Raw genomic sequence first — 19,446 nt, forward strand, 5'->3', positions numbered from 1 at the left:
GGGGAGGTGGAGATACATGGAACCCAGGCATCCTCTTAAGATGCTGTCAGTGTGGAACTCTAGTCTGGTCAATCCCTTCAGTGGTTACACGCTGCATCCTATCCCTCCACCCCCACCCCCGTTAGGCTCTAACGTACTCGGTCAGTAGAGGAGTGCTGGGAGGCACCCTCACCCACCATGTCACAGGTTAAAGTACTACACAGTTCCAGGAAATGCCAAAAGAGTACTACCTGGCTCCCCCATCCCTCCCCCTGCCCCAATAAGGTGGCAGTTTTGAGTAGGGGTAAGTTCAAGATAAATTCAGGCAAACTCACTACACAATCCTCAAATCAGCTCTTCAACTGAGACTTCTGACTGTTGGCTTTTGAGTAATTGCATTTTTTTCCCAATGGTAAATTTATGCTTATAACAGATGAAAAAAATTATTTTTGCATTTTTTTTGTAAAGTGTCTACTAGGTAACTCAAGTTATTAGTTCTCTTCACTCACAGCAACTAAACGGTTATAATATCAAAAGATCAGTCTAAGTAGGACCTAAAACCCTAGCTTTGCATTAATCATCATGATAAAGTGTATTCAGTTAGCTTTGTGAAAATACAAATCACAACTGAAAAATAAATGAGCCATATTACTTTCAGTTTCAGTCATACCTCATATAATTTAAAAATTATGATAGCCTTTCATATTCAATCTTTGCTCAGACTGACATAAATACACTTGAACTAGAAGCTGTGTTTTTTCCCATGGTGTCCTAGGAAATAAAATGGCACATGGATAAGGCCATAGCTGGGCTCAGGACGCAGTGAAGAACGTGGCCTTTTGGTGGGGATGGCAGCAGTGGTAGAAAGTAGGTGGAAATCACGAAATCCAGTAAACAGATGTCATGAGAAGTAGATTTTCTCCAGCATCAGCTGGGACCTCCATGATGTTCCAGAAGTCTTGTTTCATCAACTACTTACCCTACAGCCTTCCACTTACGCTATTCTAAACCTTCACCAGTCTCCTCACCCAGCCAGCTGACCCTGCTTCTGACCTCAGCGGGCTACTGAGACTTGGGATTCCTTAACTTTTTGATCTAACCGGTCACTTTCCAGCACCACCCTTCATGATCTCTCAGCTGGATGTGATGCTGCTGAACTCACCTCCTACTTGAAACTCTCTTGGTCCCTCCCACTGCAAGCTTCTCTTGTGGCTCTGCCCTCCCATTACTGTCTGCCACTGCTTCTTCACATTCCCTGCTTCACCACACCACTATGCAAGACTTACAGTCAGACCACCTTCCTGAACTCAGTCGATTAACAGACATTTCCACCTGCAATACCTCTTCCTTCTCCCGGTTTTCTTAGCCAGCTTAATGGTGCCATTATCCACCATTAAAGCAAAAACAAAACAAAAGAAAACAAAACAACCAAAAAGCCAGTCATGATAAGATTCTGTTGTCTCTCTCTCTTACTTCAAAGAGCCACCAACTCCTATTCTAAATGGGAATTCTCTCTCAACTTAAAAAAAAAATGCGGCTAGTGCAACCATTTCTGCTGCCCCATCCTGACCGTTTGCTATTTGACAGCACAAATTGCTTCTCGCTCTCTTTAGAGAAGTGGTCTGGCTATACTGCCCAGGCTGGTCTCCATCCTCTGGGCTCATGATCCTCCCAGCTCAGCCTCCCAAGTAGCTAGGATTATAGGTGTATGCCACTATGCCTGACTCTACAAATCACTTCTCAATTGGACTATTCCAATATTCTTCCACCTTTAGGCCCTCCTCATATGGCCCTTTGAAAAGCAGCCAAAGTACATGACAAATCTAATGATGTTACAACCAAGCCTAAATCACCCCAACCCTCATGCAGGTTGTCCCCTCTTGCCATCACTCTTCCTCAGTTCCCCTAAACAGATGGAGAGTTCCCTGAGGACAGGGCTTATCTTTGAAACTCATCATAAAAATAAAGTGAGTGCTATCTAGCTTCTTGGAATTCTTGAGAGTTTATTTTATGCTCATGATCTTTTTGAATTTCTACTTTAATACTGTTTCACAGCACAGAAAAACTGCTTCTATACAAAATCTTATTAACACGGAAGAGTGTGGCACAATCTACAGAATGGCTCTCCACATTACTTACTATGCTTGACTACATAAAGAAAACTTTCACAAATGCTCTATTTGCAAACACCACTGCAGACAGAAATAGGATGTCCTGTTCTCAAAATAAGGGATAAGATGTTTTCCTATGCTTATCACCATTCCTGAAACTGAATTCAAATGCAGTACATGAGGATTTGGAGACGCTTCATTCAAACATTTATATGTGTGTGTGTGCGTGTCTCAAAGTGGATGGAATGATCTTCAGTTTTTCATTCCAGAGCAGTACTGTCCAAGAGGACTTTTGGCAAATGACGGAGGTGTTCTAAGTCTGCATTGTTCACAACAGTAGTCACTGGCCGCACAGGGCGATTGGGCAATGAAAATATGACCAGTGCAACTAAGGAACTGAATTGTTTTAACTAATTTTAATTTAAGTAGTCATATGTGGCCAATGATTACTGTATTGGAAAACCGAGTTCTACCGAATGACATTACCTGGTGAAACTAATGCATCAGCATCTTAGCTTAAAAAAGTTAATTCACAAAGTTTTGCATAACGCTTCTGCTTACTAATGACAAAGTCTCCAAAAGTTAGTATTTTGTTTTAAAAACACAGCTACCTTTTATTATTGCCAAACATTGTAAAGTTATTAACATACCCATCCACCTTGATACACCTTACTGGGAGGATATCTTCTTTGACTACTAAACAATTATAAATGGAAGTATTTTATAGTGTTTTCTAAACTCTGACAATATACAACACTCTTCAAATCTTCTTTAAATTAAAAAATAAGAAGGAAAAAGACAATTTGCTTCAGCAGAGAAAGAGTAGCAGCTAATTTCTTTCTGTAAAATGTCCAACTAAAAGGTAAGCCCAAACCTATGACTACCTTACCTTTGCAACAAGAAAATTAAAAAGAAAACATTTTAGTCAACTTTAATTTTAAAAATGAGAAACTCCGAGGGTTATAGATGAAAATCAAATGTCTATAATCTCTATTAATTTACACATATCTAAAATATATAAGGCAATATATTAATTCACTAAACAAATTCACTCCAACTATTCATGAATATCTTAAACACTAGTGTCTGTGATGAATTAAGCCACTATGAATCATCAAATTCCACTTCCAGAGCACTTTACCTTTCCCATGTACTAAATCAGTTACAATAAAGCACTTCTTAAATCCATATGCTCTTGCTGGAAATCTCAACCTAAGCCATCAATGCCTGTTCGGGTGAGCAGAACTTCTTTTCATTCATCATCATATATATATACACACACATATATATGTGTATATATATTATACATGTAAACATATATTATGTTTCGCATTTAACACTTGCACTTCGTGATACCCCCCACCCCTATCAGGAGTAATGACTGTATCTTTCCTATTTTTTTGTTTCACGTATTTGGTAAAATTGAATAAATATTCCAAACTAGCACCAGCTGAGGTTGCTCCAGTTGTTCCAGCCCATTATATCCTTCCCAAACAGCACCTTGTTGTTCAAAATAGACGGAGAAAGAGTGCCCCGTAACAGGGGAGCCCCAAACATGAGACTTTTGGGGGAAAACCTTGCTTGTGATCAAGCATATACAATGTATACTTGAAGATAATTTTTAAGAGGGAAGGCTGCCTGGTTTCTTCATGCCTTCTGTAAGTGCCGTCTAAGCTTTGAGATTTGGAATAAAATGCCCAACTCTACTACCATTTTCCTTTTGAAATCACGGGCAGATAGGGAACTGCCAAGCCTTTTTTTATTTTAATAAAAAATAAAAGTAAAATAAAATAAAAATAAAAGTAAAATAAAAGTCTTTCTTTTTAATTTTGAAACAAGGTCTTGCTCTGTCACCCAGGCTGGAGTGCAATGGCACAATCACAGCTCATTGCAGGCTTGACTGAGCTCAAAGATCTTCCTGAGTCAGCCTCCTCAGCAGCTGGGGCCACAGGCATGCACACCATCACACCCGGTTAGTTAAAAAAAAAAATTTTTTTTTTTGTAGATATGGGGCCTCACTATGTTGCCCAGGCTGGTCTCAAACTCCTGTGCTCAAGTGATCCTCCCAAAGTGCTGGGATTATAGGCATGAGCCACCACACCCGGCCCTACTTTCAACATACTACTATACTACTGTAGGCACAATCTTTCCAAAGAGCTAATCTGATGTTATCTCTGCTAAGCTTAAAAACATTTACTGCCGCCGGGCACAGTGGCTCGGGCCTGTAATCTCAGCACTTTGGGAGGCCCTGGTGGGTGGATCACCTGAGGTCAGGAGTTCAAGACCAGCCTGGTCAACATGGTGAAACCTCGTCTCTGCTAATACAAAAATTAGCCAGGCATGGTGGTGCATGCCTGTAGTCCCAGCTACTGGGGAGGCTGAGGCAGGAGAATCGCTTGAACCCGGAAGGCGGAGGTTGCAGTGAGCCAAGATCACGCCATTGCACTCCAGCCTGGGTGACAAGAGTGAAACTCTGTCTCAAAAAACAAAACAAAACAAAATACTTTCTACTGCCTCCACTAGTGTGAAGGATAGAAAAACTGAGTGTCTACTGTGTCATTTCCAGGTTACTCTAATCTGCCTTTGTTTACCTCACTGGACCAATCCTTGGTTCTTCTTACCCTACTGGTGGGTCCCACGCCACCTTCTCCCCTCAGGGGCCCTCTAGTAGTTGGAGGCACTGCCACACTGGCACTACAACCTGGTTTGGCTAAATCCCACCCACACTTCGCAGCTCAGCTTAGTCATCTCTTCCTCCCAAAAGCTTCCTTGATCGCAATCCCTTCCACACAAGGACCCAGGAACAAATCTCTATCACAGAACTCACCCTACTCTTGTCTGTTTCATACACTACCACTACGAATACTTAACACTGAGCGCACTCGACGCTAAGACACTTCGAGCACTTAAAATTAAGTGCTTTACATAGACTGCCTTCTTTAAGCTCACAACAAACCTATGAGGTAGGTAACATTCTTTAGATGGCAAAGCTGAGGCCCAAAGAAGTTACACAGTGCCAGGATGGGAACTCAGGCCATCTGGCTGAAGGGTCTGAGCTCCCACCTTCTATAGCATCTTGCTGCTCAAAGGATTCTACATATGACCATGGGCTTCCTGAGGGAGCACAACAATGAATGCTTACTAGAAGCTTGCTGAGAGAATGATCAGAACACTTTCTATCTGAGAAGCCACCAGTCACATAGAAGACAAGCTGTAAACTTGACTTCTAGTACTGTCCATTGAGTAATGCTGGTGTAACAGATGACCCCTAGAGCTCCCTTCCAGCAAAACAAATTAGCAAAAACAAAACCCCCTTTCTTTCCCCAGAGATGTCCTTCACAGGTGCTAATATATTGCTTGCAAAACCAAAAACCAGTTACTGAGTAGTTAAGTGAGGCCTTTACCTGGTTTCACAGTGACAGAAGCTCACATAAGCCTCACATTTAGAGGCAGGAGCAACAAAACTATTCCAAGATACACTAATCTAATTTGTTGTTGATGACAAAGAAAAATACTCAAAACAAGCCCACTTTTTAATTTTCTAGCTTAACACTGATTTTTAAGGCAGGAAGGATTTACGATTCATTAAAAAATTAGCATATATTCCATTTAACGCAAAAAACTTAGGACTACAAGGAACCTAGAATGTATTTTGCCAAAAACGAAATCATAATAGCTAACATTTAGCCATTTTCATATACATCATTCTTTTTCTGGGTACCTTTGAAAAGGTCGTTTATTGGGAGGCTGAGGTGGGAGAACTGCTTGAGCCCAGGCCTGGACAACATAGAGGCACCCTGTCTCTTAAAAAAAAAAATCCGCATTTAAGTTATTCCTCATCATCGCATTTTATAGATGAGGAAACTACAGTTCAGAGACGTTATGCAGATGGCTACATGGTTTCCATCCTAGGTCTACTGTCACCAAGCTCTATCCACTACATTACGCTGTTCCAAAGTTTAAAGATGTGGACAGACAAAGATGCATTTAACCTATTAAGCACAAAACTCCCTTTCCTACTCCCACTTCCAGGTAGAGCTGGGACCAGGAACTGGGGAACAGTCTCCGTGTCCTCCCCTACATCCCCAACTCAGGTGTTGGCACACTTGAACTGCCTAATATAAGACATGTTCCGCCCTTACTGTTCCTCTCAGCACAGCTCCCAACTGCTTGTTAGCAGAAGTCACCATTCCGAGATTCCAATCTGCAAGGTCAGTTTAGGTACGGTAATTTAAGACAGACACCGCATGGGACTGGCACTTACCTTCTGATCCCAGAACCACGAAGACTGCGAGATCCGCATTACAACGACTTTCACAACTGATGGGAGAACTGCATGTAGCGTTCCCGCACTCCACTTCCGCTAAGTCTAAAATGACACCACTGTTTCTAACCATCCACTCACTTCGGACCAACGCCTTATCGAATACATTTTCAAAAGCCTGGCAGCTTCGCGAGCCGGAGGTGGTGAACCCGTCCCACGCCGTGGGCGCACCAACCTTACCTTGCTGTCATGAGGCAAAGAGCCTCGGGAGACACCCTTGCAGGTCGGCACTCTCCTGCAGCAGCTAGTCTAACTCTGGCTCCCCCGTGTCACAAGCGGAGATCGACTCCACACCCACCCACGCACGATCACCATGTGCAAAGTTGAATCCCGACTTCGCCGCAAAGACATTTCCTTTTCCCCTACATGCAAAGGAGCTCTGGAGCCGTGCTCCCTGCCTGGCTGTCGGGCACTGGGATACCTTCCCCGCGGGCGCCCGCCACCTCCTCCCCGAGCCCGGCATCCAACCCGCAGGACCCACCCCTGCGCAGGAACGCGACGCCCGTCCAGGTGTAGCCGCCGACTGCAGGCCACGCCGCCGGCCGCAGCCCGGGACTCGGGAGGCCGAGGGCGGAGGCGCGGCCGCTGCGCCCGCGCACCCCCTCAATCCCCCCACCCACGGCCCCCGGAGGACTGGTCCCTGCCAAGCCCCCACTGCCCCACCCCCCCCCCCCCCCGAGCCTCGGCTCCGCCCTCCCGCCCGTGGCACGGATCATGAACATCCAGGGGTCCGGTCTCGGCGGCCCCCATCCAGGATCCTATTGTTCCGCCTCTCGCTCCGACGGCCGGCTCAGCTGGGCCCCCGAGCCCCGCGCCCCGCCGCCCCCGCCGCAGCTCTGGGCGGCCGCTCCATGACTGACTGACACGGAGCGGGCCGCGGGCTGGGCCGCTCGGGCCTCCAACGCGCAACCGTCTCCGCCAATGGGCGAGGCGCCTCGGCGCTCGGCTGGCGACGCCTGGCGTGCGTGCCGCCCCTCCCCGCTGCGCCGCCGGCGTCTGGCGGAAGGAGCGCGGGTACCGGTCCCACGTGGTGGGGCCGTGGGACCGGGACAGCAGCAGCCGCCGCTGCAGCCGTCCTCCGCCGTCTACCCGGAGGTGTCTCGAGCTGAGCCCCCTACCGGGCCCGGGTCCCGAGGTGAGTCCCCACCGGCGGTGAGCCCCTACTTGCAGCCAGGTCCCGAGGTGAGTCCCCCACCCGGGGCTGGTCCTGCGGAGATCCCCCTACCTGAGGCCGGGCCCAGATGGGGGGCCCCCCAACCCTGCCCAGTTCTGGTGCCGCCGGCAGACTCTGGGCGAGAGCCGCTTGGGCACGCTGCATTCGCGAAGGCGAACTCCCTCCTGGCTTCTAGTTGTTCTCCCCTCGTTCTTGTTGCTTGGTCTCTTTCTGCTGGGCAGGGAGTGCTGGCAGGGCTGTGCTGTCCGCCCTGGACTTCGCATTGCCGGGTAAGGGCGGTTGGAGGCCCGGAGAGCCGAACTCTGGCGGAGCCGGGGAGAGCCAGTTCAGCAAACATCTGTTATGCACTTTGTAGCTGTCGCGGTGGCGGTTCTGTGGTGTTGAACTTAGAAGTCAGGCATCGTTGAATTCGTTTTGGACATTTTGACAAAATAGGAAAACTGACAGCACTTGATGGTTCTTGTTCTCTGCAGTAGAGTGAAGGATAACAATTTCTAAAATGAAAACGTCTTAACGTTCCTTTTTACGATAACTTTTAGGAAACTCAAAGCCAAGTTTACCCAGTTTTATAGTAACTGTAGGTGTTTGGTATGTTTGCTACCCCCGAGACTTCATGTTTTTTTGTTTTCTATTTTTAGTCTTTTCCTTGTGCAAGTATCTCTTGTAGAGTCTTTTTTGAAGTGTGTTATGTGCGTTGTAAATTTATACATGACTGAATAAAAGTCTTAGTGGAAGGTTACTGTTGCAGCTGAAATAACAGTATTCCTTTGGGGATTTCTTTTTCACTTGGAGGCATATTACTTTCTCCAGATATTGCTTATGTATCTTTTCCTCTTTCAGTTTGAAACCATGTATGAATGACTCTTTCCACAAATAACGTAAACACTGATTTTGGCCTTGTTGAATTACTGCACACTCACCTTTGTGGAGGTGATGTTTGATCGCAGCTGGAATGCATATCGGCCATCTTCTGTGTGTGCAGTCCGTCTTTTGCTTTTGTCTGAATTTCCCCCAGAAAATTCATGGAGTCAAGCATCTTGTATGTAGATTTACCCCGACAAATCTGTTGATTCATTAAAAACTTTTAAAAGAATACATATTAGGTAAACAATAAGATACAGTACTGCAATACTGTTGGTTTTCTGGTGCCTGCTCAGTCTGACCTTGTTATAGTATTTTTTTTTCCCATTGTTTTTAAATTGTAGATAAAGCCTAGCCATGGCTGCTGTTTATTCTGGCATTTCCCTTAAGCTTAAAAGCAAGACAACTTCCTGGGAAGATAAACTAAAACTAGCTCACTTTGCTTGGATTTCTCACCAGTGCTTTCTTCCAAATAAAGAACAAGTAAGTTTAATGTGAAACTCATATTTTTACAGTCTGTCAAGATAATTATCACTTGTATAATTTGGATATTGACAATTGGTTAAAATAAAAAGAGAAAAAGTTGGGGAGGGAACTTTGTTGGAAGTTAAATGTAATGTCAATGAAAAAAGTAATGAGTCAGGTACTTCATTAATACATTTTTTTTTCTGTTAAAAAACCTCGTTTAGGTCGGGGGCAGTGGCTCATGCCTGTAATCTCTATTTTGGGAGGCCAAAGCGGGGGATCGCTTGAGGCCAGGAGTTCTAGACCAAACTGGACAACATGATGAGATCCCATCTCTTAAAAAAAATTATATACATATGTATATAAATTAGTCAGACATGGTGGCATGTGCCTGTAGTCCTCACTACTTGGGAGGCTGAGGTAGGAGGATCCCTTGAGCCCAGGAGTTTGAGGCTGCAATGAGCTATGATTGTGCCACTTTCACTCCTAGCCTGGGCAATAGAGCAAGACCTTGTCTCTTTAAAATAAATGAACCCACCGAAATTGGCATTTCTTTTGTTTGGAGACATTGTATTACAAATTAAGTATATGCATTAATGAACACATTGGGAATTAAGTTACCGAAGTTAGGTTCTGAAAGTCTATTGATAGCTACATTTGCTTATAAATCCAAAGTGATGTTTTATAAACTGTTGGTTGGTGGTGCTTTGTTAAAAATCTTCCGAATCAGATAAACTGAAGGTTTGGAAGTAGAGAAATGTTAGTATTTGTATAAAGCCATTTTAGAAATAGGCTAGGTACCAAGAAAGGCATTGCATTTTGTTAGAATTTCTTAGGCTTTTTAGGCTAAAAAATAGTTGGCATGATAAACAGCAGGATGACAAGCTCATGAAATTGGATTAATACACATCCAGTTGCTGTTGTCAAAGAAGACAGCACAAAATGCTTCCAAGATGGATGACATGTAAAGCAATGATGAGATGTGGTGTGGAGAGCAGTGGTCATATCCAGTGCTTTCTACACCTGGCTGCCCTTGGGAATCATCTTGGCAGCGTGGCCATCACCTGGCAGGTGCTGCCCAGGATGAAACAAAGGGGAGGCTCTAGCAGCCAATTGGATCAAGGTTTCTGCTGTTGTTATACCAAGAGATTTTATTCCTTCTGACATCTGTCACTATTCATACTGTTATTGACAGTTCTGGGATTGTGAGCTGAGGCCTCACCACCTTTCTTCAATGTTTTGTGAAGAGGAAACATGACACGTAATGGAACCTGTATAGGCACAGTCCTCCTTTTCATAAAGCACTTGTGTGATTTTATATCGACTGTGTCTGTCTCCTGGATGATGTATAAATATTAGTAGTATTAGAGGTTAAGCTGTAGGTAATGTGGGGGAAGCCAGGACACAAATCCCAGACTTTCCACTCTTATTTACTTTTTTGCTTTGTGTGTCTGATACATTCTGTGGTCATTCTGAGCAGTCTTTGTGTTTCTAACTTTTAAAACTTAGCACATGCATATCTCAGAGATACTGCAGGTTTGGTTCCACATCACCGAAATAGATCACAATATTGTGAGTCACACAAATTTTTTGGTTTCCTAGTGCATATAAAATTTATGTTTATACTATACCGTAGTTTGTTAAGAATGCAATAGCATTATGCCTAAAAAAAGTACATACCTTAATTTAAAAAAAATTGCCCAAAAATGCTAGTGGTTATTGGTTATCTGAGCCTTCAGGGAGTCATCATCTTGGAGGGTCTTGCCTTAATGTTGATGATTGCTGAAGGTTAGGGTGACTGGCAACTTCTTAAAATAAGACAACAGTGAAGTTTGCTGCATTGATGGAGCTTTTCCTTTCATGAAAGACACAGCATTTTACCCACAGTAGAACTTCTTTCTAAATTGGACTTCTTCTCAAAACTTGCCACTGCTTTATCAACTAAGTTTAAGTTCTATTCTCAATCCTTTGTTGTCATTTCAGCAGTGTTCACAGCATCTTCACCAGGAGTAGATTCCATCTCAAGAAACCACTTTCTTTGCTCATCTCTAAGAAACAACTTATCCATTCAAGTTTTTTTAGTCCCATCTTCAGGCTCCACTTCTAATTCTAGTTCCCTGGCTATTTCCATTATACATGCAGTTGCTTCCTCCACTTCAGTCTTGAGCCCTTCAAAGTCATCCATGAGGATTGGAATCCGCTTCTTCCAAACTCCTGTTAATGTTGATATTTTGACCTCTTCCCATGATTCATGAGTATTTTTACTGGCATCTAGAGTGATTCTTTCCAGAAGATCTTCAGTTTGACTTTCTCCACATCCATCAGAGAAATCACTATGGCACCTATAGCATTAGGAAATGTGTTTCTTAAATAATAACACTTGAAAGTCAAAAGTACTCCTTGATCATGGGTTGCAGAATCGATGTTGTGTTAGCAGTCATGAAAACAACATTCATCTCCTTGTACATCTCCATCAGAGCTCTTGGTCACCCAAGAGCAGTAATCTTCTGGTAGGAATCTTTTTGTTCTGATCAGTCTTGACATGGGCTTAAAATCTTCAGTAAACCATGCTGTAAACGGATATGCTGTCATTCAGGCTTTGTTTTTCCATTGACGGAGCACAAGCAGAGTAGATTTAGCATAATTCTTAAGGGCCCTATGATTTTGGGGATGGTAAATGAGCACTGGCGTCAAAGTTACCAGCTGCATTAGACCTTAATAAGAGAGTCAGCCTGTCCTTTGAAGCTTTGAAGCCTGGCATTGACTTCTCTTCTCTAGCTATGAAAGTCCTAGATGGTGGCCGGGCACAGTGGCTCACGCCTGTAATCCCAGCACTTTGGGAGGCCAAGGTGGGTCGATCACCTGAGACCAGGAGTTCGAGACCAGTCTAGCCAACACATGGCGAAACACCGTCTCTACTAAAAATACAAAAAAATTAGCCGGGCATGGCGGCGGGCACCTGTAATCCCAGCTACTCAGGAGGCTGAAGCAGGAGAATCGCTTAAACCTGGGAGTCAGAGTTTGCAGTGAGCCGAGATCGCGCCATTCCACTCCAGCCTGGGCGACAAGAGCGAAACTCCGTCTCAAAAAAGAAAAAAAAAAGAAAGTCCTGGATGGCATCTTCCAATAGAAGGCTGTTTCTTCTACTCTGAAAATCTGTTGTTTAGTTTAGCTAGCTTCATCAGTGATTTTAGCTAGACCTTCTAGATAACTTCACCTGGAACTTTTATGTTATGAAGATGGCTTCTTTCCCTAAACTTCATAAACCAACCTCTGCTAGCTTCTAGCTTTTCTTCCGCAGCTTCCTTACTTCTCTCAGCCTTCATAGAATTGAAGAGAGTTAGGGCCTTGCTCTGGATTAAGCTTTTGCTTAAGGGAATGTTGTGGTTGGTTTGATCTTCTATCCAGACCACTAAAACTTTCTCCGTGTCAGCAATAGGCAGTTTCACTTTCTATCATTTGGTGTTCACTGGAGTAACACTTTTAATTTCCCTCAAGAACTTGTCCATTGCATTCACAATTTGGCTAATTGGCTCAAGAGGCTTGGTTTTGGTCTGTCTCACCTTTGAGCATGCCTTCCTCACTAAGCTTAATTGTCTTTAGCTTTGGATTTAAAGAGACATGCAGCTAGTCCTTCCACTTGAACACCTGGAGGCCACTGTAGGGTTAGCTGGCCTAATTGCAATATTATTGTGTCTCAAGGAATAGGAAAGCCAGAGGAGAAGGAGGGAGGGGAAAATAGCCCGTCAGGGTAATAGCATTTTGATGGAGCAGTCAGGATGCATAGAACATTTATTGATTAGGCTTGCTGACTTAGAAGGACACAGTTCATGGTGCCCCAAAACAATTAGAATAGTAACATCAATGATCACTGGTCACAGAGCACCATAACAAATATAAGAATGAAAAAGTTGGAAATACTGGGAGAATTACCAAAATGTGGCAGAGACATGAAGCAAGCACGTGCTGTTGGAATAAAGGATCTGATAGACTTGCTTGGCACAGGGTTGCCATAAACCTCCAATTTGTAAATGCAATATCTGTATCTACAAGGCACAATAAAATGAGGTATGCCTGTATAACCTCAGAAAATGGGGTAAGATATGTTGGTTTCACCTGAAACTTTTAATTTGCCCTAGCTGAAGACAAATTTGTTGTTTTCCCATTCTTATCCTTTAATAATAAACATTTAAAAATACCAGAACACCTAAGTAATATTACCAAAGGTAAGTTTTAAAAGAGAGGTTCTCCCCCGCTGCCCCCGTGGCAGTTGGATTTGCTTATACCTGTAATGTCCCTATAATGTCTAACATCTTTCTCTCAGCAAATTAATTTATTTTCAGTGTATGTTTCCTTCAAATTCAGGTGTTACTTGATTGGGCAAGACAATCATTGGTTGCATTTTATAAGAAAAAACTTGAACTGAAGGAAGATATTGTTGAAAGGCTTTGGATCTATATCGATAATATTTTACATAGCAGAAAATTGCAGAATCTCCTCAAGAATGGAAAGACCATTAATCTTCAGATTTCCCTAGTCAAGGTATTCCCTCTTCTGGTCTGTATGTGTTGCATGCATCTCCATTGATTTCTTGTTAATGCTGGAAACTTGTTTTAGTGTCAATTGTATGAAGATATAGGAAATATTAAGGTAGGAGAGAAGGATGTAATATTATTGGAATTATGATAGTAACTATTGAATGTGTATCATATGCTCTAAGCATTTTGTTATTTAATATTCAAAAAAAGCTTGGAACGATTTTGTAAACAGGTCATTGATTACCTTTTGAATTGGAAAAGGTAGCTAGCAAATTATGCTTCTCTGATTTGTTTTTCTTCTTCTTCACCTTTCTTTTGGCCTGGAGGGAGGTCAAAGGCCAAAATCCGGACAGGAATTTCCTCAAAGGTTTTTTTTTTTTTTCCACTACGGCCTTCGAGCCACAAGTGCCACTAGTGGCTTGACCGGCAACCTGGGGCCTCCTCAGTTTTTGACTGAAAGTGATTTTGAAGTCTCAGATCAGAAGTAGGAACTTCATTGTCAAAACTGAGTGTGTTTAAATACCATGAGAATAGCTAGATACGATAAAAACTACTACTAGTGAGCACTTAATGTGTGCCAGGCTCAAAGAAGTTTAACTTTCCTAAAGTCACATGGCTAGTTAATGGCAGAGCTGGGATTTGAACCTCACTCTGCCTGAGTGTAAAGCCTGGGCTGTGAAGTCATAACATTGCCTCACTTTCATGAGTGTGCAGGCAGAGAGAAGATCATTAGAGGCTAGTAATGGAGAGGAACGAAGGTTGAGCTGCCTGATGGCACATAGGGCTTAACGGTTCTTGAGATTATGTTCCAAACTGGGTCACTTTTTAAAATAATAAACCAGTGGTCATCAAAGTGGCTTATTTCAAATGCTCTTTTGGAATATGGGAAGAAAATCTTGGAATGTCTCCTTGTTTAAAAAGCCATACTTAATTTTTATTTGTATGTATGCTTCATAATTATATAAAATGTTAATGCTGTGGCATATGTGCATAATTTATAAATAAATTACACTTATTGAGTATAAATGCAGGAAAAATCGATGAGTTGTATAATCAAAAATTTGGAGATCACTGTAATAGTTCATTGACATTTAAGGATTTGTCATCTTTGTTACAGCTTTTCCAGAGTAACTTTAAAAGTCCATAGCCAGCAATTACTTGAATAGAATTAATAATACCTATCTCATTAGGGCACTGCTAACTTAGCACCTGGGATAGGTTTGGTTCTCAGATTCCATAAGGCTGGGAGCAAGTCACTTAACCTGTGACTGAATTATAGAATCTGCCTGGTTCTCATAATTTCTGGTGTTTGTGAATTTTGGAATTTTGAGAGCAGTAGACAATAGATTTGCTGTATAATAAGCAGTAGCAACATACCATCTACTTTCCTTTTAAAAAATTTTTTGAGATAGAGTCTCTGTCACCCAGGCTGGAGTGCAGTGGTGTGATCTTGGCTCACTGGAACCTCTGCCTCCTGGGTTCAAGCAATTCTTGTGCCTCAGCCTCCCGAGTAGCTGGGACTACAGGTGTGCACCACCATGCTCGGCTAATTTTTATATTTTTAGTAGAGATGGTGTTTCACCATGTTGACCAGGCTGGTCTCCAATGCCTGGCCTCAAGTGATCTGCCCCCCACTCAGCCTCCCAATGTGTTGGGATTACAGGCATGCGCCACCATGCCCAGCTGCTTTCTTTTTTAAAAGAGTGCCTTTTGCTTTGGCTTTTTTTTAATAGAAAAAGTATAATTGACTATAAACATGTATTTTTTTTTCTTTTTTCAGAGAGCCTCACTCTGTCACCCAGGCTGGAGTGCAGTGGCTCGATCCCAGCTCACTGCAACCTCTGCCTCCCAGGTTCAAGCAGTTCTTCTGCCTCAGCCTCCCAAGTAGCTGGGATTACAGGTGCCCGCCACCATGCCTGGTTAATTTTTTCATTTTTAGTGGAGTCGGGTTTCACTGTGTTGGCCAGGCTGGTCTCAAACTCCTGACCTCAAGTGATCCGCCCACCTTGGCCTCTCAAAGTGCTGGGATTACAGGTGTGAGCCACTGTGCCTGGCCTATAAACATGTATTTTGGACCACAAGATCATAATTTAAGTGCTACTTTCCCTCTGCCTGGTAACATCTAAGCTCAATTGCAGGTTTAGGATCTAAGGGAAAGTGACATTTGGCATTTAAGCCCTTTAAAACCCAGCTTTAAAAAAAGGGACAGCAAATTTACAAAGGCACGGATCCTTTTCTGGATTTGCATTGGTAGAAGATGGATGTGTGGAGGAATTGAAACAGGTGCTTTGCCTTATTTTGATGCACTAAGCTTATGTCAAGTTCACTGAAATATGGTAATCTGGGCATTTCTTTCTTACTGAAATGAGGGAAAGGGGTGAGTTTGTTGATTTTTTTTTTTTTTAATACTTGTGTATGTATGGGTTTAAGGTCAGTAATGAATTTTCTTTCTTTCTTAATGTTCAGATCATAAATGAGAGAGTAGCTGAGTTCTCTCTTTCGGGATCCCAAAGAAACATCTGTGCTGTCCTTCGATGCTGCCAGGGCATCCTGTCGACACCTGCCCTGGCTGTCATCTACACGGCCAAACAGGAGCTGATGGTAGCCTTGCTGAGCCAGCTTTGCTGGTCAGCCTGCAGGCAGCCCGAAGGAGCCATGGTAGCCCAGTTGTTTGAGGTCATTCACCTGGCCCTTGGTCATTATCTCTTGATCCTGCAGCAGCAGGTCAACCCAAGACGTGCCTTTGGGGATGTGACTGCTCACCTGCTCCAGCCGTGCCTGGTCCTGAGGCACTTACTTTCTGGCGGCACATGGACGCAGGCTGGCCAGGGCCAGCTGAGGCAGGTGCTGAGCCGGGACATCAGGAGTCAGATTGAGGCCATGTTCCGAGGAGGGATTTTTCAGCCTGAGCTGCTGTCATCATACAAGGAGGAGCTCTTGGACCAGCAGCAAGGGCATGTGAAGACGGGAGCCATGAAGAACCTTCTGGCTCCCATGGACACCGTGCTCACCAGGCTGGTTGATGCTGGCTACAGTGCAGCATCCCTTCATACCTCTGTTGTGGCCAACTCAGTGGCCTTGCTGTATAAGCTCTTTCTAGATTCTTACTTTAAGGAGGGAAACCAGCTTCTCTGCTTCCGGGTTCTCCCCAGGCTGTTTGGCTGCTTGAAGATTTCACACCTGCAGGAGGAGCAGAGCAAAGCCCTGTCCACATCAGATTGGACCACAGAGCTTTTGGTTGTGGAACAGCTACTAAACTCAGTGGCCAACAACAATATCTACAACATCGCTGCCGACAGAATTCGGCATGAAGAGGCTCAGTTCCGCTTTTACCGCCGTGTGGCTGAGCTGCTAATAAACCATGCACAAGCACCCATACCGGCCTGGTTCCGCTGCCTGAAGACGTTGATATCTCTGAATCATTTGATTTTGGAGCCAGACCTGGATGACCTGCTGGCTTCAGCGTGGATCGATGCAGAAGTAACAGAGTTTCGAACCAAAAAAGCCCAGGAGGCGCTTATTCATACTGTCTTCCAGACTTACGCCAAACTCCGACAAGTGCCACGGTTGTTTGAAGAGGTTTTGGGGGTGATCTGTCGTCCAGCTGCTGAGGCACTGAGGCAGCCTGTGCTGGCCTCGGGCCCCTCCATGGTACTCTCTGCATGCCTCCTGGAGCTGTCTCTGAGTCAGATCCTGGACACGTGGTCCCTTGTGCTGGAGAAGTTCCAGTCTTTAGTCTTGCCCTATTTGCAGAGTGATGCCGACATGGCCCTGAAGTCACTGTCACTGAGCTCGCTGCTGCACTGTATCATGTTCAATATGAGGAGCCTGGACAGCAGCACGCCCCTGCCCATCGTCAGACGGACACAGTGCATGATGGAGAGGATGCTGAGGGAGCTCGTGCAGCCCCTGCTGGCCCTTCTCCTGGACCCCCCAAGTCCAGAGCCAGAGCTGTGGCTGCAGAAAGTCAGTGACTCTGCACTTCTGCTGTCTTACACTTGGGCCCAGGTGGACGCTATGTTCAGTTTGAACTGTAGCCAGTATCGCTCTATGTCTGGGCCTCTTATAGGTGTTGCTCTGGAGATCTCGAACCTCCCTTCATTGCTCCCAGGTGTAAAAACACAGCGTTGGAAGGAGATAGAGAAGTTTACAGCTCAGTTCAGCACTCTTGGTAGATATTGCTTAGAACAGCTGTACCTGCAGAAAATGAAAAGGACTTTAATGCAAACTAGTTTCCGGTCTGAAGGAGCCATCCAAAGTTTGAGGTGCGATGCTGCCTTTATTATTGGTTCCGGCAGAAAAAGCTTGAATCAGAGAACGACGGCTTCCTGGGATGGCCAAGTCGGGACGGTGAGTGGACTCACATACCCTGTAGCACACTGGCACTTGATTGTGTCAAATCTCACAATTTTAATATCCTATCTGTGTCCAGATGATGTGGGATACCTGGCCAGTGTCCTGCTGAGAACTTTACCGAAGGGCAAAGCCCAGGAAGGCTCAATAGATGAAGAGGCATACATCACACTGGAAAAAATATCCAAAGCCTTCCTTCATAGCCCTCTTTTTCCAGAGATGCAGTCCCTTCATTCTGCTTTCTTAATGTGTGTAACCACAAGTTGCTCCAGCATTCTGTGTTCTGGTGCCCAGCGTGACTCAGGTCTTGTCAGTCAGCAGCTTCCCTGGCTTTTTGAAAAGGACCACATGGTTGTGGGTCATTGGGAAAACAGATTTGCAAAAGCTGGACCTGAAGGTATAGAACCTAGAGGAGAAATTGCCCAGAACTTCCTGTCCCTGGTCAAGAGTGACTTCCCTATCCAGCTGGAGGGAGAGCAGTTGGAAAGCATCCTGGGGCTTTTGGAAGTGATTTCTGCCTTACAGCTGGACAGCCTCTTGCCACCCTATCATGTGCATTATTTTCTTCTGTTACTGTCCATGGCCATCACCAAACTGGGATGCTCTTGCCCCTCCTCACTGGCTCTCAAGTTCTTGACGACTTGCTACCAGCTTCTTGGTTACCTACAAAGGGGGAAAAGTGCTCGCTCTGTGTTCAAGATCATGTATGGTAGTGATATTTTTGAGATTGTACTGACCTCATTGTTCAGAGCTAGTAGTAGGTTCCTTACTGAGATGGATGATCCCGCTTGGCTGGAATTCCTCCAAGTGATAGGGACATTTTTAGAGGAGCTAATGCAGATGCTCATCCAAATGAAGCTGAGCTTGGTGCTCAATTTTAGAAAAATCATCGCATTCCTCTGTAGTTCCAAACCATACATGGAGGCAACTTCAAGCAAACGATTAGAAAATCAGAACCCCCAGGGCAGGCAGCTCCTTCTGGTGTCTTTAACCAGGTTGTGCCATGTCCTGGGACCTTTCCTCAAAGAGCAGAAGCTGGGCCAGGAGGCCCCAGCAGCACTGTCTGAGCTGCTGCAGCAGGTTGTGCTGCAGACAGGAGCTGTGCTGCAGCTCTGCTTAGTGCCAGAGGCCCAGGGCTGGCGCCTTCCCTCGGTCCTCATCTCATCCGTCAGCATGCTCATGGAAGCCGACCTGGGTCAGCACTGCAGGGATGGAGGGGCCGACATTTCCCAAGGAAGCGACAGGACGCTGCTCTCCCACGCTGCCCTCTACCAGAGTGTTTACTCTCAGATACTGTTGGAGTTGCCAGCTCTCGCGGCACAGGATCAGTCTTTTCGGGCAGCCTTGCAGTTTTTAACTCTGTTCTTTTTAGCCCCAGAACTGCATCCCAAAAAGGACTCCGTGTTTACCTCCATGTTTCATTCTGTGAGAAGAGTTCTTGCAGGTAAGATATTTTCTCTTGAGCTAATTCTGTGTTATAGAGGTCTAGTTTCCACTGCTCCCCTTTTTGGAACTGGGAATAAGTGAACACGTGATGTGTTCAAAAGGTACCACATGTGAGGCTGGGTGCGGTGGCTCACGCCTGTAATCCCAGCACTTTGGGAGGCCAAGGTGGGCGGATCATGAGGCCAGGAGATCGAG

At 44.6% G+C, this 19,446-nt stretch overlaps 2 protein-coding genes across 3 annotated transcripts in view; one reads left to right on the top strand and one right to left on the bottom strand.

Annotated features, from left to right (window-relative positions):
- Positions 1-6,956, bottom strand: part of TAF5L (TATA-box binding protein associated factor 5 like) — a 32,767-nt gene extending 25,811 nt beyond the window's left edge. Inside the window, exon 1 of the mRNA XM_032136887.2 lies at positions 6,896-6,956. The gene's annotated coding sequence lies outside the window, so the exon portion shown is untranslated. The remainder of the gene's footprint in view (positions 1-6,895) is intronic.
- A 467-nt stretch (positions 6,957-7,423) lies between these two features.
- URB2 (URB2 ribosome biogenesis homolog) overlaps positions 7,424-19,446 on the top strand; it is a 33,200-nt gene continuing 21,177 nt past the window's right edge. The window contains exons 1-4 of one of the 2 annotated variants that reach the window (XM_032136965.2): positions 7,424-7,549; positions 8,794-8,932; positions 13,280-13,456; positions 15,919-19,249. In XM_032136965.2, coding sequence (XP_031992856.1) covers positions 8,807-8,932; positions 13,280-13,456; positions 15,919-19,249 — 3,634 coding nt within the window. In that variant the 5' untranslated portion in view covers positions 7,424-7,549; positions 8,794-8,806. Of the gene's footprint in view, positions 7,597-8,793; positions 8,933-13,279; positions 13,457-15,918; positions 19,250-19,446 lie in introns of both variants that reach the window. The other variant, XM_032136967.2, reaches the window with a different exon arrangement.

Source organism: Hylobates moloch, unplaced genomic scaffold, assembly GCF_009828535.3.
Source record: "Hylobates moloch isolate HMO894 unplaced genomic scaffold, HMol_V3 SCAFFOLD_18, whole genome shotgun sequence".
Lineage (NCBI taxonomy): Eukaryota > Metazoa > Chordata > Mammalia > Primates > Hylobatidae > Hylobates > Hylobates moloch.